At 41.9% G+C, this 19071-nt stretch overlaps 1 protein-coding gene across 1 annotated transcript in view; it reads right to left on the reverse strand.

Annotated features, from left to right (window-relative positions):
• The window catches only part of LOC111868819, a 62683-nt gene extending 56377 nt beyond the window's left edge, over positions 1–6306 (reverse strand). Inside the window, exon 1 of the mRNA XM_023859828.2 lies at positions 5938–6306. Within this exon, the coding sequence (XP_023715596.1) occupies positions 5938–5948 (11 nt within the window). The 5' untranslated portion in view covers positions 5949–6306. The remainder of the gene's footprint in view (positions 1–5937) is intronic.
• Positions 6307–19071: the final 12765 nt, after the last annotated feature.

Raw genomic sequence — 19071 nt, forward strand, 5'->3', positions numbered from 1 at the left:
ATCAATATTTTCATTAGAAGAGGGAGCCGCCATGAAACATGAAGAATTCTGTCTCCTGGCGTGAAACATGGTGTAGTCCCTTGAAAGCCAATAGATGTTAAGGAGGAATATGCCGCCTCCATCTTCAGGGTCGAAGAATAAGTGAAGCAAGAAACAGGTAGCAAGTTCTGTTTCCGATGATGTAGTAACAAATTTTGTGTACATTATTTAAACTAAATTCATTCTTCAAATTTTAGCAACGATTTCTGTACACGAAAACTGTCTCGAAGGTTAATGTATACTTTCTTGGAACTGAATCACCATTTTGTTGAACCCACGTAATATTTTCTCTTTGTCAAGAAATACTGATTAAAGACAACAGGGTTACTAAGAAGGCTAGTTTAGGCATACTTACATTACATAGAAGAGTCGTGGCTCAGCTTTTCAAGAAATACACACATACATCAATGCCGTGAGTGGGATTCGAACCCTAGTGTTCGAGCGGGCTAAGACGGTTCATGCCTCAGACCGTGCGGCCACTGTGACCGGCTCATTTACATTCGGGGCTTGGTACTTGACCAGAGCTCAGCAAAACCAGTTTACATCAAGTGCACTAAAACTGTTAAGCCTCCTGACTGAACATATCACTTCAATCTTCATGATGCAAACTTTTGTTTACTGATGTCTCCACTCAGACCATTGTGGGGGTCAAGTGAAGGCTTACATGTGAACACTGCAGCATTCTTTTCATGCTGTGCTACCTTATCTCTCCGTCTGTTTCTCATTCCTTGCTTATATCCTTGCCTTCTTTACTTCACTGCTCCATCCTGTCTGGCTACTGAACGTCTGCTGCATATTTCAGAGGTTCTGGGTTAAAATCTCAGCCAAGAGACCGACTATCCTAGATGAAGTTTTTCGTAGTTGTTCTCATTATTGCCATAAAGCTGTCAGGATAGTGGGATTAGTGCCCGAAATTAGGCGCAGGCGGCTTCCTTACATATTCTTTCTTATTCATTATTCACTGATCATTTTGTCGTTCGACGCCATATTGGTTTCGCTACTGACAACAAAAGCAAACTCCGTGCCTGTAATCCGCAAGCGAACTATACCGACCGAGCCACGGCCGCTTGTCAGTGTTAGGGCCAACTTTAGCTGATCTTCGCTACTGACAGCGTCGTTAAAAGAACTAAAAACTAAACAAAAATCCATTCTGTCCATATTTCATTCTTTCCTCATCATCTTTTCCGCTCCGTTTCAACATCATATAGCCATCAATGATTTAAGGACGCTATATCACCTGTAACGATCACAGTGGCCGCGCGGTCTGCGGCATTGACTGTCCTGCTCTCTCGAACTCTGGGATTATGGGTTCAAATCCCACTCAAGGCATGGATGTCTGCGTTTATTCTGTTTGTGTTAAGGTAGTGGCTTTGCGACGGGCTGATCTCCCGTCCAAGGAGTCCTATCAATTGTCTAAGATTAAGAAACTGAAGAGAAAAGACCGTTTCGCGGGTGGCCTATGTTCCAAAGTGGAAGCAACTTGAATAGAAGAAGAAGAATAAATCACCTGCAGAATATATTTAATTTCGGAGCTCTCTCGTTTTAATTATAGGTTCATATATTTACCCGATCTTATATATTATTGTACTGCGATACCAAACTATATTGTTACAAGAAAAAAGTAAAGTACAAGAAAGCAAAATACTATACTTTTCATGTGCCTTATGTTCAGTCAGTTCGCCTACTCCCTCTTTTGTCTGTTAGAAAGAGCTAACTTCAATCTCTAGTTAGTTCTTTCTAACGGACCCAGCAGAATTTACTTATGTCTCACTCCTCAACTGAAGATGGAAACAGATGAGAGACACAGGTTCGGATTCAGAATATCAGGTACAGAAACACATCAGGTCATAATGAGGACGCAAAAAATTCTTCCAGCCGTAGGAAAACCATAAAATGCGAGTGAAACTCAGATTAACTACACCCTTAATTATTGCCGAGTGGAGCACTGGAGTTTGTGCTCCTAGCGTTGTTTGGCCAAAAAAGATTATAGCAGTATATTGCTAGGCAACGATCGCGAAACAAACAAGTAGACAACAGCTGTTACTAGGTAACGGCCCGTAAACAGCAACAGAGGAACAGTGTTTTCTGTGCGATCCGTGCCGAGACATTATGAGCTGGACAGATGGTGAGGAGTTAGTCTGTTAGTGGAGTGAAGATCGGCTTGCGAGATAGTAAGAGAAATGTAGTTCAGTCGTTGAAAGCTCTTGCTGGTAACTGTTAGCTGAGACCGAGAGGCAGTTCGGAAGCCAGAAGCAGGGGACCGTCCGCCATTGGAAGCCGTTACCAGAAGACAGATGAAGAGACAGCAGGCTGAGAAGAATTAAGTGTGTGTTGTAGTGAACTGTAGAGTGCGTGAATTAGTCAAACGGTTATAATTACCAGTCACGGATCTGTAAGAGTTCAAAAATCCGATTATGAATACAACGCCCGCATACAGTGGCTCAATCGCTTGGCAATGTTAAGGAATATATGGGAGGTACGTGAACCTTAACACTGCAGGTAAAGAAGGACTGAAATTAGTGGAAGTTCCTTGACATGTAAGCAAAATATGACAATAACATTCAGGGCCGCGTCAACAGTTCTAACGGATCTTATGAAATTTGGTTCTGACGGTGGACCAAATAGTTTAGGATAGGGTTCGAGTTGATATTAACAATACTGGACCTTCGGACTGTGGTGCTCTTGCCACTACGGGGAATTGAACCTTAATTCCTCGGTCATCCAGTTTGTAGCTTAGTCACTACACCGACTGCAGATGAGTCCAAAGAAAAACGGTTACTCCACCTCAAGGCCGCGCCACAGCTCAGGCGGTCAGTCGCTGGCTTCTCACCGCGGCGGCCCGGGTTACTACAGCAGCAGTAAAATGATTGCAGTCACTGAAACCATAGGTTACGTGGTTCATGACACAGATAACATATTTATTCGTGTCCCTCTGAGATGGTTAATCTGACTAGCATTATTTTAAGGAGCCGCCATGTTAAAACCATGCAGTTTTCCTAACATCACCCGCAACCCTGTTCATAATTTCGCCTCGAATCCGATATTTGGTGTCGGTAGGAAAACCTGAAGGAAGTATGCACCTAGGAACACCTAGACATTGATAGGAAGATAATATTAAAAAAGAAGTCCTGGGAATAACTGATTGTCTATTACGCCTCAAATAATTCTTCTTTGCAGCGGGAACATTTTTACCGAACCACTGCCTAGCAAAGACGGGAGGATACACATACAGACAGGCGAACCCCATATGAAACGACGAATAGGACACTTCTATAGTTGTGTGTATTTTTCGCCGCGGGAACGTGTTTACCTAGTCATTGTTGGGTGTGTATTAGTCGTCGCGATAAAGATTTTAGCGAGTCGTTGCCTAGCAACGATAAGGATACAAATACAGATATAGAGACAGGTCTCTTCTGGCTCCATTATTCCTGTTGACAGGTTTTAGGGGGATACACAACCCCCCACAGACACACAGAGAGCAAGGTGATCTCACGGGCCGCGGATAGCTCAAGCGGTTAGTCGCTGCCTTCCCACCTGGTCTGGTCAAGTGGGATTTGTGGTGGACAAAGTGGTGCTGGGGCAGGTTTTCTCCGAGTACTTCGGTTTCCCCTGCCAATCTTCATTCCAGCCATTGCTCCACAATCACCCTCACTTATCATCTGAGGCTGGTACAGTAGGCCAGAAGTGGCCCACCCCACTAGCAATAAAAAAAGTGATCTGACAGGCCTCCTTTCATTTGTTCAAAATAATGAAAGTAGCATTAAATTGGATCTTACAGATACAGGCTGGGGGTATGGACGGGATTCATCTGGCTCAAGATGAAGACGAGTGACGGGCACTTGTGAACACGGTAATTTATCGGGCTCCATACAATACATGGAATCTTTTGACTGGCTTAGCAGTCAGTTCCATGCAATTATAGCTCATGGAGGCGATGGCTGGTGTACTGCACCAGCAAGGAAAGCCGACAGCGCTCTATAGACCAGCTGACGCTTCTACCGAGGATGGACTTGTCTGCTGAAGGCAGTGGCAGTGAAGCTATGGACTTCACTAGAGCGATAACAAAGATGGAAATTGCATGGAGTGTACGAAACGTTTTCATGAAAAGTGTGACCACAGAAAGAACAAAGGATTTAAATACATTTATGTCCTCTGAACAGAAAGGGTTTTCTCACTAATGCTTACACATTTGGAAAACATTCCTTATAAAAAATGTAAAAAATATTTTGCAAAATTTTTTCTCTGGTTATATATCTATTGGATTTGATATTCTAACGGCGGTGACTATGAAGTGTATGGTTTTCTGGGTTGTAACCCTCGTCACGACGTCATGGCGCGTCCTCAGGTTGCGGACGGAGACAACCTCCAGATATGGGGGGAAGGTGCGAATATATTGAATAAGTAGACGCGGACAACCGACAAGGGGTGGTCCTCCAGCTTGGGGGTTGGACGTGGGGCTAACAACTCCTCGCCATACAAAATAATAGTGTTACGAAAATGAACACAAAGCCTCGGATCTGAGCGGATTCTGGGGGAGACGAGGAATGTATATAGGATATTGGTGGGGAAGCCAGAAGGAAGGAGACCACGGGGAAGACCAAGACGTAGGTGGGTGGGCAATATTAAAATGGATCTTATAGAGATATAATGGGAGGTATGGATTGGATTGATATGGCTCAGGATAGGGACAAGTGGTGGGCTCTTGTGAACACGATAATGAAATTTCGGGTTCCATAACATGCTGGAAAATTATTGAGTAGCTGCAGAATTGGCGGTTGCTAGGGCTCAACTCCATGTGTAAGTAAGTAAGTAACTCTCGTGTAGTCCTGACGTTTCGAAGGAACATATCGCCTCCATTTTCGGGGTCAAAAATTAAACCAAGCAAGAAACCAGCAAAAGCCGGCGAGAAGCTCAGAACCGTCGGGTTGTCCCTGAACTACACAGTTTTACAACCAACAAGACCGTACTCTATATTTGTCAATTTCCAGTGCGATCCCTCTTGGTTTCTTGCGCGTGTTTCTTCCTTGAAAAATATGGACTAGTGTTATTTTACGAAAAGACAAGTTGCCCGTATTTGGTACACTGTATAGGTAGCATTTATACATTTTTTCTTTTAGCACGAGAAAAGTAATCTTTTTGTCAAATCAAAAGTTTCCGTTCAAAATATTAAAATTTTAAACTTTTAGTAACGAAATATATTACGAGGATTATGCACTATGCATTACGGTATTTTTGTTCTTCTATATTATATTAAGGCCTATGCACCTGGGTTTCAACTTTAGTTCTTTTTTTTTCTTGGGGTGGCGCAAGATTGAGTCTACTTGGTACGTCTGCCACTAATTGGCCTATTGTACCAGACCCGATGATAGATGATGATGAATGTGGAGCAGTCGGTGGAATGAGAATTGGCAGGGGAAACCGAAGTACTTGGAGGAATCCTGCCCCAGTGTCACTTTGTCCACCACAAATCCCAAATGACTTGATCTGGCCTCGAAACCGGGCCGCCGCGGTGGGAAGCCCGCGACTAACAGCCTGAGCTAAGGCGCGGCCCGAGCTCCAACCTTAAATGGGCGACATTTACCCTTCCCCCGCAACTTTACACTTCTTCTGAACTAAATTCGTGCACTCCCCTACTCAAAGAGAGCAGGTTGACGAAGCGGTAACTCGCGCTCCGAAAGTAGCTAGTTGGAATGCATGCTGGTTACTTCCTATCATAACTGAGATTTCGTGGATTTTCTCAGTTCCTCGAAGGCAAACCTCCTGCGAATTATTACGATTCATCGTAATATATCTCATTCGAAAAGATACATAATCATTAGCATCTAACACGGCGTCAGAAGCAACAGGATAACTCCTACTCACAATCCGCCAATGACATTTCATGTACTTATTTATTACCTGGTTAACATTTTCGCGGTGTGCCTTCAGTGCCCTTCCGGTTATGGTCCCTCCTGTTTCCGCTGTTGTTGGATAAGTGTGCTGAATTCAGATGTCAGAAGTTGGACAGCATTTGAAGCAGATGCGTGTCTCTTCTGTCATGTAACTATGACGCGAAATCGATGCAGAAACATGAATGTCTTAAATGAAATCCTCTTCGCTTTCTAATGTAAAAACACTAAACTGTTGACGTTATTTTCCCCTACATACATAACTAAACACATACACTCAACAGTGCACTTCTCATTAGAATGTAAGCAACAATGTTTCAAAGTGCAAGTTCATGCAACTTCTCAGGCCGGAATGGACAAACCTGTGGTCTGCGTTTGGCGTTAGTTGTAAGACTTTTAGTAGACCGTGCCATGAAAAATACACCTCGGAGCTCTTCTAGGGAACATCTCCCCTCCCTTCTTTCCCCCTCCACTTTTCCTTCCTTTACCATTCAACAATCCCTCTGTCGCCTGCCGAGAGCCCGCGCCGTCGCACATGCCTGTCCGAGCCAGAGAGCATTGTAATACGGAGCTGGTTTGTTTGCCTTTCGCTCACAAAGCATTTAGTGATATTGAATTGAAAGCTCGCACTGCGCATTAAAAGCTTGAAGACATAGTGTTCGGAAGGAGAGAGACCGAAAATCGCAGAGTATTTGTTAACACTAACTCTGTGGGAAAGGGGTCCTTCTTTAGAAGCTCATAATCACTCAGATGGTTATGATATTCCTCGATTTTATGGAGGCCATCATTGCAACATATCCTGAGCTCGTCCAGTCTAGTTCACATAATATTAAAACTGGTCTTAATGGTATGATTGTCACGTATTCCAGGGTTGGCGTGACTAATAATGATGGGTTCCTTGGTACTTCTATACAATTATAGTCAATTATTGTCACACAGTGAACTCCTTCTGAACCACGTCTGTCTTGACAAATCTCTATGAAGAATCTCAGGCTGATCTTTCAGTGCTGTCTGAATCTCTCGAATTCACAAATGAAGTCCCTTTTACAATTGCTAGACGATCGTAATGGAAGGCTCCATGTCGAACGGTTAATTCCCTCTGATATCTTGTTGGTTGTAAGATTTGAGGCTTTCACGGCCGTGACTATGAAGAAAGCAGTCTTCTGGGATTTGGCACCAGCCTGCTTTTACCAGTTCTCACGGTCTCTTCGCTTGCAGATTTCTTATATTTTTTTTATACCCTGAAGATGGAGGCGATATGTTCCTCCGAAACGTCGGTTAACACCACATATACACGGTGCCAAATCCCAGAAGACTGCTTTCTTCATCTTGTTGGTTGTCACGGCAATTTGTGTTTAGCAACTTGCTACCTGGCAACGACTCGTTCGCTGTTATTCGTTCTAACGGAAACTAGTCTTTGTTAACATTCGTTGCCGCGGAAAGATGATTACCGAGCCGTTGCTCAGCAATGGACGTCTGCTCCGGCTCCACTATTCTGGCTTTCAGCCGTCATGTCACAGTACTGTTCGCCCATATTTGCCCAAGTCTCCAAAGTGGTTCTGCTTCCATCAGTTCCGACTACAACTGTGTACTCCTCACTTTCCTCATGCGTGGTAAATGTTCCGTCCGTCCTCTTTTGCATTTATTTGAGCAAATTTAGTATATCGAATGATATTTTATGAAACGTCGATTAAAATTACTGTGCTGTTCTTACTTTCTCTCTCGTATTCGTTTCCTTTCGCCTGTCGACACAGATAATTAAACCTGTTTCGATTTCCCATATTAATCTGTGAAATGAGTAGATATTCCAATCTTTTAAGAGGGGAAGTTACCAATCTACCTGCACAACCCCCAACATGGAAGCCCAGGGTATTTATTCTTCTTCGTCCGGCCCTTACTTCTATGCAGCAAGGGAGATCCTACCAATTACTACACTACCGCCCGCACAGCAGTTGAGTTTTGAGGGCTCCCAAACCCCCTCACCACGACAAGGTGGGGGAACACCAACACCAACAGAATTGATCATGCTTAAATATAATATGGAGGCAATGTTTCTGTCAGGGGAAGGGGTATTTGTGCCGGAAATATCCTCAATATCTTCGGGATAAATGCCGTTTAGGAGGGTAATGGAATGGACTTAGTACTGAAGTCAAAGACCAAAGAAAACATATAACTTTTTTTTGCAACACGCTGACATCTTTAGAGAGTACAGGGCAGTGTGAATATGTTCTTTTCTAGTCACTCGTGTAGAATGTTCTAGAGGCTGCAAAAAATGCCCAATTAATGTAATGCAGCCGACCGTCTTCTTTTGTAATTTGACAGTCTCCGCGGTAACTATTCGGAGCAAGACCCGGTTTCTGCATTTCCTGTCCTTGATTCGAATAATCATAGAGTACTCACATTATTACGGTCTTTGCCCCTCCTTGTGCAAGACGAAACGGATCTGTAGGAGGCCTTACACTTCACGTCAGCCGGCGATGTTACAGCGGACATTACCAGGACCTACATTCAGCTACAGATGACACATTCATTATCTGTGACTCTCCAGAATAGAGCCATCTCGTGTCTTTAACACAAAACTCTGTGACTGCAACGCAAGGGGCATGACAGAGGACAATAAGAAAAGTGAGATGTAGGTGGAGGAGGAGAAAAAGGAGAAACGGGAAGAAATGTAAAAGAAGTTGAAGACGGGTAAGGGAGAGACGAAAACAGGGAAGAGCAAGACGGGAAGCAAGAAGAGATGGAGGAATGAACGGAAAGAAGATGAAGGTGAAGACGAAATATGTATAGAGCAACAAGAAAGAAAACGAAAAAGGAAAAAAAAGGAAGCTGAAAAGGAAAACAAGAACAAGAAAGTGGAGGAAAGAACAAAAGAGGAAGAATATGACCTCGAAGGAAGAAGAAACGACATATTTAAAAAATGAAGAAAGCGAACAAACAGGGTGAGATGAGACAGTGAAGAAGAAAATGGAAAAAGATCATAAATGGACAGCGAGAAACAAATGAAGCCAGCTCCATAACTGAATATATTTTTAAGGAAACATCACTTCACAGAAACCGATTTCTTCCTAATAACTTGGGCCCAAAAGAAATGTACAAAGTTCCAGCTCACAATACATATCACGTCTTCCTGATAAACTGAAATGAAAGCAGGGCTTTTCCTGATAAGTCGATAGTTACTGAGCTAGTCAAGAAATGTAAGATTTGAGGCTTTCACGGCGGTGACTATGAAGAAAGCAGTCTTCTGGGATTTGGCACCGTGTATATGTGGTGTTAACCGACGTTTCGGAGGAATGTATCGCAAAACGATACCACATATACACGGTGCCAAATCCCAGAAGACTGCTTTCTTCATAGTCAAGAAACGTCCCGCTTTTGTGGCAACCGAGGACTCATCATCATGATGAAAGCGACAACCATTTAAACGTATTCAGATCCAGCCAAATCAAGTCCACTTTAAAATTCTGTTTCTCTTAGACTCATTTTAATAATATCCTCTAATCTGTTCCAAAGACTCTCACGCATTCTTCTCCACCACCCGCAAGGTTTTCGCGTGAAAATTTTGTACACATTTTTAAATTTCACTTTTGTGTGCTACATGTTCTGCCAGTCTCAAATATCTTGATTAAATCGTCCTAACAGTACTTGGTTACGAACAGGTTGGTCTACCTGTAACGCTCTACACTTGTATTCGGGATGTGCTCAGTTCGAACCTCGGCCGGGACATTGGTTCTCCTGACTGAAGTCTCTCGCGGTTTTCCGCAGTCTCTCCAGACCAATACAATGATAGTACCTCGATCAGGCCATGATAATCTCCTTCATAGTCCTCTCCAGCCCAGCAGCCATCCTATGAACCGATGCTGTACAACTTCGATACTCAAACTGTCGTTAAGTCTATCTATGTTTATACGCCCTTTTGTTGCATCTTGGCCTCTTTTCAGTTTCTTGATCTTTCACACAGTCGGTAGGACTCCTTGGACGGGGGATCAGCCCGTCTCAATTCTGCTACCTCCGCACACAACAAAGCACAAACACAGAATAAACGCACACAGACATCCATGCCTTTAGTGAGATTCGAACCCACGATCCCAGTGTTCGAGTGGGCGAAAACAGTTCATGCCTTAGACCGCGCGGCCACTGTGATGTGCTTGTTAAATAACCCACCTAAAATACGGGACGCTTATCAAATGTAAGAATTATTATTTCAGAACAGTTTTAATCGGAACTACCAGAAGAGAAAGAGGCGAGGAGTGTTTCTTTTTTTTTCAGTTCCTTCTTATTCTCTCTTCCTTGTGTCAAAATATATTTCTCGGCACCTTTCTTTACCTCGCTCAGTCTATGTAGGCTACAGCACAAAATCTCTCGAAACGTTAAAGTTACCGTTACATCTGCTGCTGTAGCAGGCGTCTTGTAGCTGTATTTCTTTTCTTCTCTCTTTCAGCGTGGGACGTTTCACTGGGAAATGCTTAGTTGTGAGATCAAACATGAACACAACTTTCCTGACCTCGCACAACCTTGGTCTCTCAATATGGGTACATCCGATGCGTGAAATTACAGCTTCAGTAGAAACATATGACGGCCCTTATCAATAAGAACAAATATTCAGGTGGTTATACGTGACCTCCTTGCGACGAGCTGATCGCCCGCCCAAGGAGTCCTACTGAATGTGTAAGATCTAGAAAAACCGAAGTGAACGGATAAGTTCATGGAGGTAGGCCTAGGCCCACTGGGGCTGTGTGTAATTGTTTGCAATGATTGAACTTGATGTCACTTGTAGCCCACATTGCTTAGGCTGAAAAAATAAGCGGAGGCTTATGAGATCACTTTGCTGTCTGTGTGTCTGTGTGTGTGTATCCCGCCTTACTCGTAATTTCTAACAGCATAGCATAGCGTATAAGTGAATTGCTGCTGGTCCCCACAAGCACAGTTGTCCTTGGTTTCGAGTCCCATCGTGTTCTTCCCATAGGTTCTTGTTTTTATATAAGTGATTGTTAAGTATAATAATTTAAGTGTAATTACAATGAAATACACGGAACAGTAGGGAGCCGGGATGGCTCAGTCGGTATAGTGACTGTACTACGAGCTGAATGACCGAGGCGTCGGAGTTCGAGTCCCGGTAAGGTCAAGAATTTTCTCTTCTTCACGTCGTACAGACCGGCTCTGGAGCCCACCCAGCCTCCTATCCAATGGGTACCTGGGACTCTTTCCTCTGTGGTAAAGCGGCCGGGGCTTGAAGCTGATCACTCACATCCAGCCAGTGCCGAGGGCAAGAAAATATGGGTCTATACATCCACTCCCCCATAACTTGGCCTTACACGGAACAGCACTGTTACAATTCTTCGCAGCGTAACAGGTTGCAGCTATCAGCGCTAGGTCGAAATGAATATCAGAGCCAGTGAGATAGGAGAAAACAGGAAATCAGTGCAACTATTTGAATTTCATCATTTTACTGTCGAATAAGTTGTAGTGACAGCCTCCTTGCTTTTCCCTGGTTTCCGTAGATTTTTCAACGGAATTCCCACGCTGATGGTTGAAATGATTTATGAGAAAGAAAGACGCCCCTGCGGTCTCACTGGGATTTGTAACCACACTCTCCGAAAGATTTCCCTGTCCCTGACATGTGTCACGTCGCAACAGACATCTGTGAACACTGCAGGAATGTGAAAGTAATCAGCTTCGACTGTTGACGTTGCTCCAACAGATAGCGTAGTACAAAATTAGGCCCTCTTTATGGGCCAAAATAAATATCTAGCTCCATGGTGTAGGATAATTATGGTATAGCTGATTGTTGCTCGCCTGATCATGACATTCCTTGCTTTCATACAGGGTGATTCTCTCGCTTTGAAACCCAAACATTCCTTAGTAACTTTTTAATTGTTGTATGGTTCCCTATGAAAACTGCCATGTACTTATTCTGCACCGTGCAATCACACATCTTCCGGCTTCCTGCGTGTCGAGTCAAAACACTTCCGGTTGTCTCTAATTTTTTCACCAATTTTTAAATATAAGATTTTGTCGGTACAATTCCTTCGACATACTTATTTCGAAATGCCCGTTGACATTGTTTAAAAGAACCCGTTCGCTAGTATTCACGAACAATAAACACACGCTGTCCAGTTGAGTACATGTCTGCCGCACAGGCACTCTACATCACTGAGTCAAAAGCCTGTTTGGCGGTCGCATCTCGACGTCACAGGTGCAGTCCACTTCGTTGAGGGGTGTGATGGTTCTGCTTCAATAGATGTAAGCTTCGTCCATATCAATTTTCAGAGGGAAACATAAAAACTTAAAAAGTTATTCAGGAATATTTGGATTTCCTGGCGAGAGTACTATACTGTAGAACCCAGAGGTCTATTGCCTTTCTCACAATAGCCTACCAATTGCTCCTAACCCAGAATCAGCTGAATCCAAGTACACCCACAAATTCTGCTTATTTAATATCCATGTCGATTTGTCCTCTCGTCTATGCCTGTGTATCCCAAAGCGTCTCTTTCCTTCAAGTTTTTGAACTAAAGACGTTGTGCGTACGAGCATATCTAATTTCATTCATGCAGGTTACATTTTAATTCCAGCTTATTCTCCTGGAATTCATCACCCTAACAATGTAAATAATGAAGTATCTACACTGAAGATAGAAGCAGAAAGTTTCTTCGATAAGTAGACATGCATCTACTAGGCTAAGTGACGTCACAACACAGAAGTGCACGATCTGAAATTGCTAGTTCTGTTTAAAAATATATATTAAGGTTTTCTTAAAAGTCAAACCATTTTATAAAATGGCAAAAGCAACAGTCGCTTATGGAACACATATGTCTTTTATACGGATAATAGTTCTAACAGTTATATGTATTTTCAAATAACAGGAGTCACACTACATGAAATTTAGCACAAATACATCTGAATTTCCCTCATCCGCCCCTTTTGTTATCTGTAATATAAAGAAATAAAGTATTTCGCGAAAGAAATTGCAAATACTTTTATGATCTATTTAGATATAAAATTTAGAAAGCCTATAAGCCATTTTTCACAATTTATATTCACACAACTTAATGTACTTATACTATTTTGGATAGACACATATGTTGTTGTAACTTATATAAAAATATGGGTTTAACAGAATTTGAGAATATTTATAGAAAATTTATTAGCACGTACATTCAGATTCACAGCTTTCAGCAACAAGGGTTGCTCTTATTAGTAGTTCTCACAGCCAACATGTTGATGTTGTTGTTGTTAATGGTAAGGAATCTGCCTGCCTTTCTATCTGTCTGTCAGTCTGTCTATCTACGGCTCTGCAGCCCATTTTTGTTTGATCTTGTTCGCTTTTCAGTTTCTTAATACACACACCGTCAGTATGCCTCCTCGGACGAGGGATCAGCCCTTCGCAAGGCCGCTACCTGCACACAGAACACTACAGCAAAGAATAAACGTCCACAGATATCCATGCCTCGAGTAGAATTCGAACCCATGATGGCAGTGTTGGAGCGGGCGAAAACAGTTCATGTCTTAGAGGGCGCAGCCGCTGTGATCGGCAAATTGTAGGGAATTGACAAAAAGAAAGAAAAAAAAAAAAAAGGAATCCGGGGTTCTCACAGCGGTGTCTACGGAAGAGTTTTATCTACAAGAGACGGGTTCCCAAATATATCAAACATCACCACCGCGCCATTCTGCTCGATGCCAAAATCCCGAAAGGTGACCTCGGCCCTACGTGGTTTGTTAATTACAACATACGGTCATTCAAATCGAATGTAAATTACTAGGCGGTACAGTTATGCCCATAATATGTATACGCTATAAATGGGCATCATAAAAAGAAGAAATCACAACATGACCTTCTGGTTCTGTGACCCTTCCAACTGCTATGGAGCGCTGCAATCTCTTCTCTTGGATGAATGCCCGGCCTTGGGATATTCAATATTTTCTTGCATAAACAAAGAGCTAACTCTTTTACTAATGGAACTCCCGACATTCTGTGCAGTATCCGCTGCAATCAGAATTATAATACTTCTATAAAAAAGGAAGAAATAAAAAGAAATTAGAAAGGAACGAAAGAAGAAGGAGAAATTGAATAGTGTCACGATTACATGCAACCTCATGGCTGCTTTCATAAAACTTGACTTATTGATCCACATTTTATTTTGGTCACTTTCTCGTCCCTTTTAAAATTTTATATTCATGTCTACAAACTTCCTGCTTTAATGTAAAAGAAGATTCGAAGTGGGCAGACAGTAAACAGCTACACGTATGACCCTGACGGAGGTTAAGGATGGGAGGAAAGTTGCGAGTCATTTCGAATGATACTTTGGGACTTGTAGTGCTTCTTTCAAGACTGACAGTAAACGAATATAAATTTGTTGTTCTTTTTCGAGACACAATGAAACCCTTTGTTTCTCATATACTATTAATAATATTAGCATCATATTTCCTTAATTATCTACTCGTATATAAACAAAATTGAATTATTATTATTATTATTGTTATTGTTGACCCTCTGCTAGATGTGCAGCAGCTGCTAATGTTGTATGCAGGGATGTTGACGTATTCGGAGCCAGGAAAGTTCGCCCCAAACGATTTTTAATTATAGTATAAATGTTAGTATTATTATTTACATGTACAATAAAAACAATTAAACTTAATTATTATAATAATTAATAATAATAATAATAATTATTATTATCCTCTCTGAAAATCTAAACTTTTAATTTCTCAATTAAATATTTATACGTTTTATTCCTCGGTTCTCAATAACACTTAGATTTATGTTAATGAAATTATTATTATTGCTACTATTATCATTTGTTTGTTTGTTTACTTGGCTGCATTATTGATTTATGTTAATGAAATTATTATTATTGTTGTTGTTGTTGTTGTTTGTTTGTTTGTTTGTTTACTTGTCTGAATTATTGTGTTTTCCTCCAGTGCTTGCCTGTAATTTGTCTTCGACTTTATGCTGTGTTTGTCCATAATGTAATTACTTGTATCTGCACTGAGGTCATTGGATATTTCAATTGACCTGACCTTTCCAGCCGCACTATGGCCCTGGGTTTGACTCAGCCTCTAACAGAAATGAGTACCAGGAATCTTTCTGGGGATAAAGGCGGCCGGCGCGTAAGGCTGACAACCTCACCGCTATTTGTGAATCGATTGTCTAGAAAATGTGGGAGTCTCTACGTCTCACAACCTTATGGACCTCCACGGCCTGTTACAGGGCTACCTTTACCTTATCTTCACTGTGCTGTGTCTGTTGACTCGGCACATAAGTAACAAAGAACTGAATTGAACACCGAAATACTTTGACGAATCTCTACTTGCATAAATTTATCACGACCATCATCGTGAACTTTATAGATTTAGGTCGGTAAGGTTGGTTCCTATGAATCCTAGAATAGTCTTGGTCTCTCTCCGTCGTCGTTTTGGTATTCCTTTATTGCGTCCCTTCGGCCGCTACCAGAATGCTTAATGTGAACGACAATAGGCAGGAGAATTTTTGTAAACAATCTCGTATTCCTCAACATTTCAGATAAAAACATCAATTAGCAGTTGTCTGTACCAACTACAAATTACATTGGAGATCCGAGCGGTGAGACAAATTTCAGGTCGTGCACCAATAACTGTGCCCATTTATTCATCGTCACGACACTCTCGAAGTTACACCTTAAAAAGAAACTCCACATTTTCCATGCTGTGAACGAGATACCTCGATAATACATATTGAATACTTCATCTCTTATCAATATTCCGTGTTTTCCAGAAACAATTAAAATACATTTTTCTTTTGGAACGAAGTATGTTACTTTTCGGCAAGGAAAACTTCAAACTGAAGCGGTTCTATATAGTCCTAGAAGAAAGAAGTTTGATTTTAAAGTGAACTCAAATGGAAGGGGTTACGAAAAACAACCTAGGCAGTTCTGATAATGAGCTCTCTTGACGTGTATGTTTGTAACATGCTGGAATTGTTGCAGAAATAAACAAGAGAGGCGAATGCTACGCTCTCTTCTGGCTCCACTGCAGACAAAAAACTACGCACCGCATTCTGCAACTGTGTGGTGTCCTCAGCAACGTCCGTCATAAAGTACATTCGTTGCAACGGACGCATTTTGTGCCCTCGTGTGGCCCCAGCCTAACTCTTTGTGACCAGGAAACCTGAAAATGCGACGAGGAGAGTAACAGTTTGACACGGCGCGTGTAATGAAGATAGTGACCGATGAACGGCCAACCTCTTCAACCGGTTTCTATGCCTCACAGCAAAACAGGTGAAGCACGCGCCCGCGACATGAAAATAGTCATCCACAACAGACGGAAGCTTTGGGGTAAATAAATTGTAACGCATATATGATCATTGCTAGGTAACACCCACAACACACACACGGTCAACAATACAGGAGCGACGTTTTCTGTGATCCGCGCAGCGACCGTTGCCATGCAAGCGCGATATACGAGAACAATACAGAGAGGTGTTTTCTATGTGGTCCGCGTCATGCCCAGTGCTGGGTAACGGGCCAATGAACACGCCGTGACCCAAGGGACTCGGACCCGAGAAAGTCTGCGCTGGCAAGGGCCAGCAGAATATACAGAAGATAGACCCGTCCTCTTATCAGAGAGGACGCCCCAGAAGAACAAGACCGTAACTATCAAACCGTAATAAATATCCGGTCATGAGCCCCAGGAGGGTGCTCGACACCAGGACTTACTGACTGACTAGCCGCCAGTCGCAATGTGACTTTGATTTTGAACACGCAGTCTGACAAGTGACACGTGTTTTCCGTGAGGTTCGACCCGGGTCTATATAACAAGAGTCTGTTTGTAGATGCAAGTAGATGAGAGAATTGGAATTGGGAGTTCAGTCAGTTTGCAGGGGATAGCCGCGGGTGGTTAGCACTTGAAGAAGAATTGGAATTCAACCTGTGAAGACTAAGTGTATGATTAGAAGATTTAGTCATAGTGAGTCTGTTTAATTCCGTTATCAGGATACGACTAGTGAAGACTGATAATCCTAATGCGTGTAACGGTGAACTGTAAATTATGTAAATTAGCGATGACGCTGTATTGCTTATAAGTGCGAGTTGATTGTATGAGGTATTAATAAATCCAATCATCCAATCCAAACCCCGTCTATAGACACTAATACATATGGCAATAAATTTATTGTTATAGCAGGGAAAAATATTCTAAATTATCGTCACCAGAATGCAGAGCCAAATTAAAAAAAATAAATGTAGATAATTTCTTTCAAAGTATAGGATAATTTAAATACGTGGGAATGAGAGTAACAAATCAAAATATATTTGTTATGAAATTAAAAGCAGAGTAATCCTTTAAACATCTGCTGCTCGTCTATTCAGACTCTATCTTATCGCGTCGTATTTTAGAACCCAAGACTGGAAAACAAATTATACTGTACTCTTCACCAAGCGTTACTACAGGACGGAAAAGAATAGAAGAGAATATAATGTGGGGAAATTGGGCTTATAGCGAGACGAAGGAAACACGAAACGCATACAGAATTTTAGTTGAAGACTGAAGCGAAGAGAACAGTAGGGAGATCTAGACGAAGATAAAAAGATGAGGGAAAAGTTAACTGGATCATAAAGAACTAAGATATGAAAACATAAACTGGTTTCAAGTGGCTCGGGAGAGGATCCACTGAGAGTAAATTCGGGTTCCATAAAACAGAGGGAATTCGTTGATTATCTGAGCGACTATCGGAGTTTTAAGGTCTCATCTTCTTCGCATATCTATAAGCTTTCTGGTCTTATATAGACTTCTGATAAAGAGCTCAGTCTGTGGACAAGTGAGCAGAAATTATAAGGAATAAATTATAACCTAACACGAAGGAGTAGGAAATTGGAGATAGTTACATAATGAGAAGCTTCATATACAGATCCAGAGGTCCGTGTTCGATTCCTGGCGCTACCAGATTTTTTCGGAGAAGTAGTGGGTCTGGAACGGGGTCCACTCAGACTCGTGATGATAATTGAGGAGCTATTTCAAGGAAATAGCGGCTCCGGTCTAGAAAACCAAAATTAACGGCCGTGGGGATTCGTTGCGCTGACCACGCGACACTCTCTATCCGTAAAAGTTGGCACTAAGCTTCGCCGACAAGCGGCGGTCGGTCGGTCGGTCGGTCGGTATAGTTCGCTAGCGGACTGAAATCACGGATTTCATAATTAGTGTAGTAAGCATTCTCCGAAATCAGTTTACCCTTAACTTCTCCTTGAATGCAATTTCGATTTGTTTCCCTGGTCTGAAGAAAACCAATATTTCTAAAATATCAAGACAGTTTATGTGCATGTTTCAACTGAATATTTATACACGTATTACTGCTGTACATGACAAAGCTCAGCAAGAAAGGAAACCCGGCGAAACTCCCAACGTCCAGCACGCTGTGTAGGGATGCAGCTACACTGAATCATTTCCAAAACATTTGTTCCAATGATCATCTTCTCCTTCTTGCCTCTTTATTGCTGCGTCCAGCAAATCTCAGTTGCAGAAGCAACGTCACATCTACACACAGGTACATGTAAGCCCCAATATAGCTTCAGTTTCTTATTTCATGATAGGGGGACGGAATTTGATGTAACGGGTGTTCAGAAATTTGAGTGTTTCTACAGTTTCTGTATTTCTGTTAAAACGAAGTGCCGTACAGCTCAAGGCTTATACAGGCATACCTCGGAGATATTGAAGGTTCGGTTCAATATGACCGCAAGAAAGGGAGTCAACACGAATTCTTTGACTTCCCAGTGCATATAAAATTTGTATTTACATTATACTTTAGTCTGTTAAGTGTGCAATAGCATTATATCTAAAAACAATGTGCATATCTTAATTAGTAACTACTTTATTCCTAAAAATGCTAATCATCATCTGAGCTTTCAGCGAGTCGTAATATTTTTGCTGGTGGAGGGTCTTGCCTTGATGTTAATAGCTGCTGAATGTTGGGGTGGCTGTGACATTTTCTTAAAATAAGACAACAAAGAAGTTTGCCGAATCTACTAACTCTTATTTTCAGAACAAACACAATATTTATATATTAAGTTCTCCGTCTTATATGGGCGTGGTTCGTGGCGCCCATAAACAATTACAATAGTAACATCAAAGATCAAAGATCAAACTTACTTAAGTAAGTAAAGAAGGTGGTATATGT

Source organism: Cryptotermes secundus, unplaced genomic scaffold (genome assembly GCF_002891405.2).
Source record: "Cryptotermes secundus unplaced genomic scaffold, Csec_1.0 scaffold257, whole genome shotgun sequence".
NCBI lineage: Eukaryota > Metazoa > Arthropoda > Insecta > Blattodea > Kalotermitidae > Cryptotermes > Cryptotermes secundus.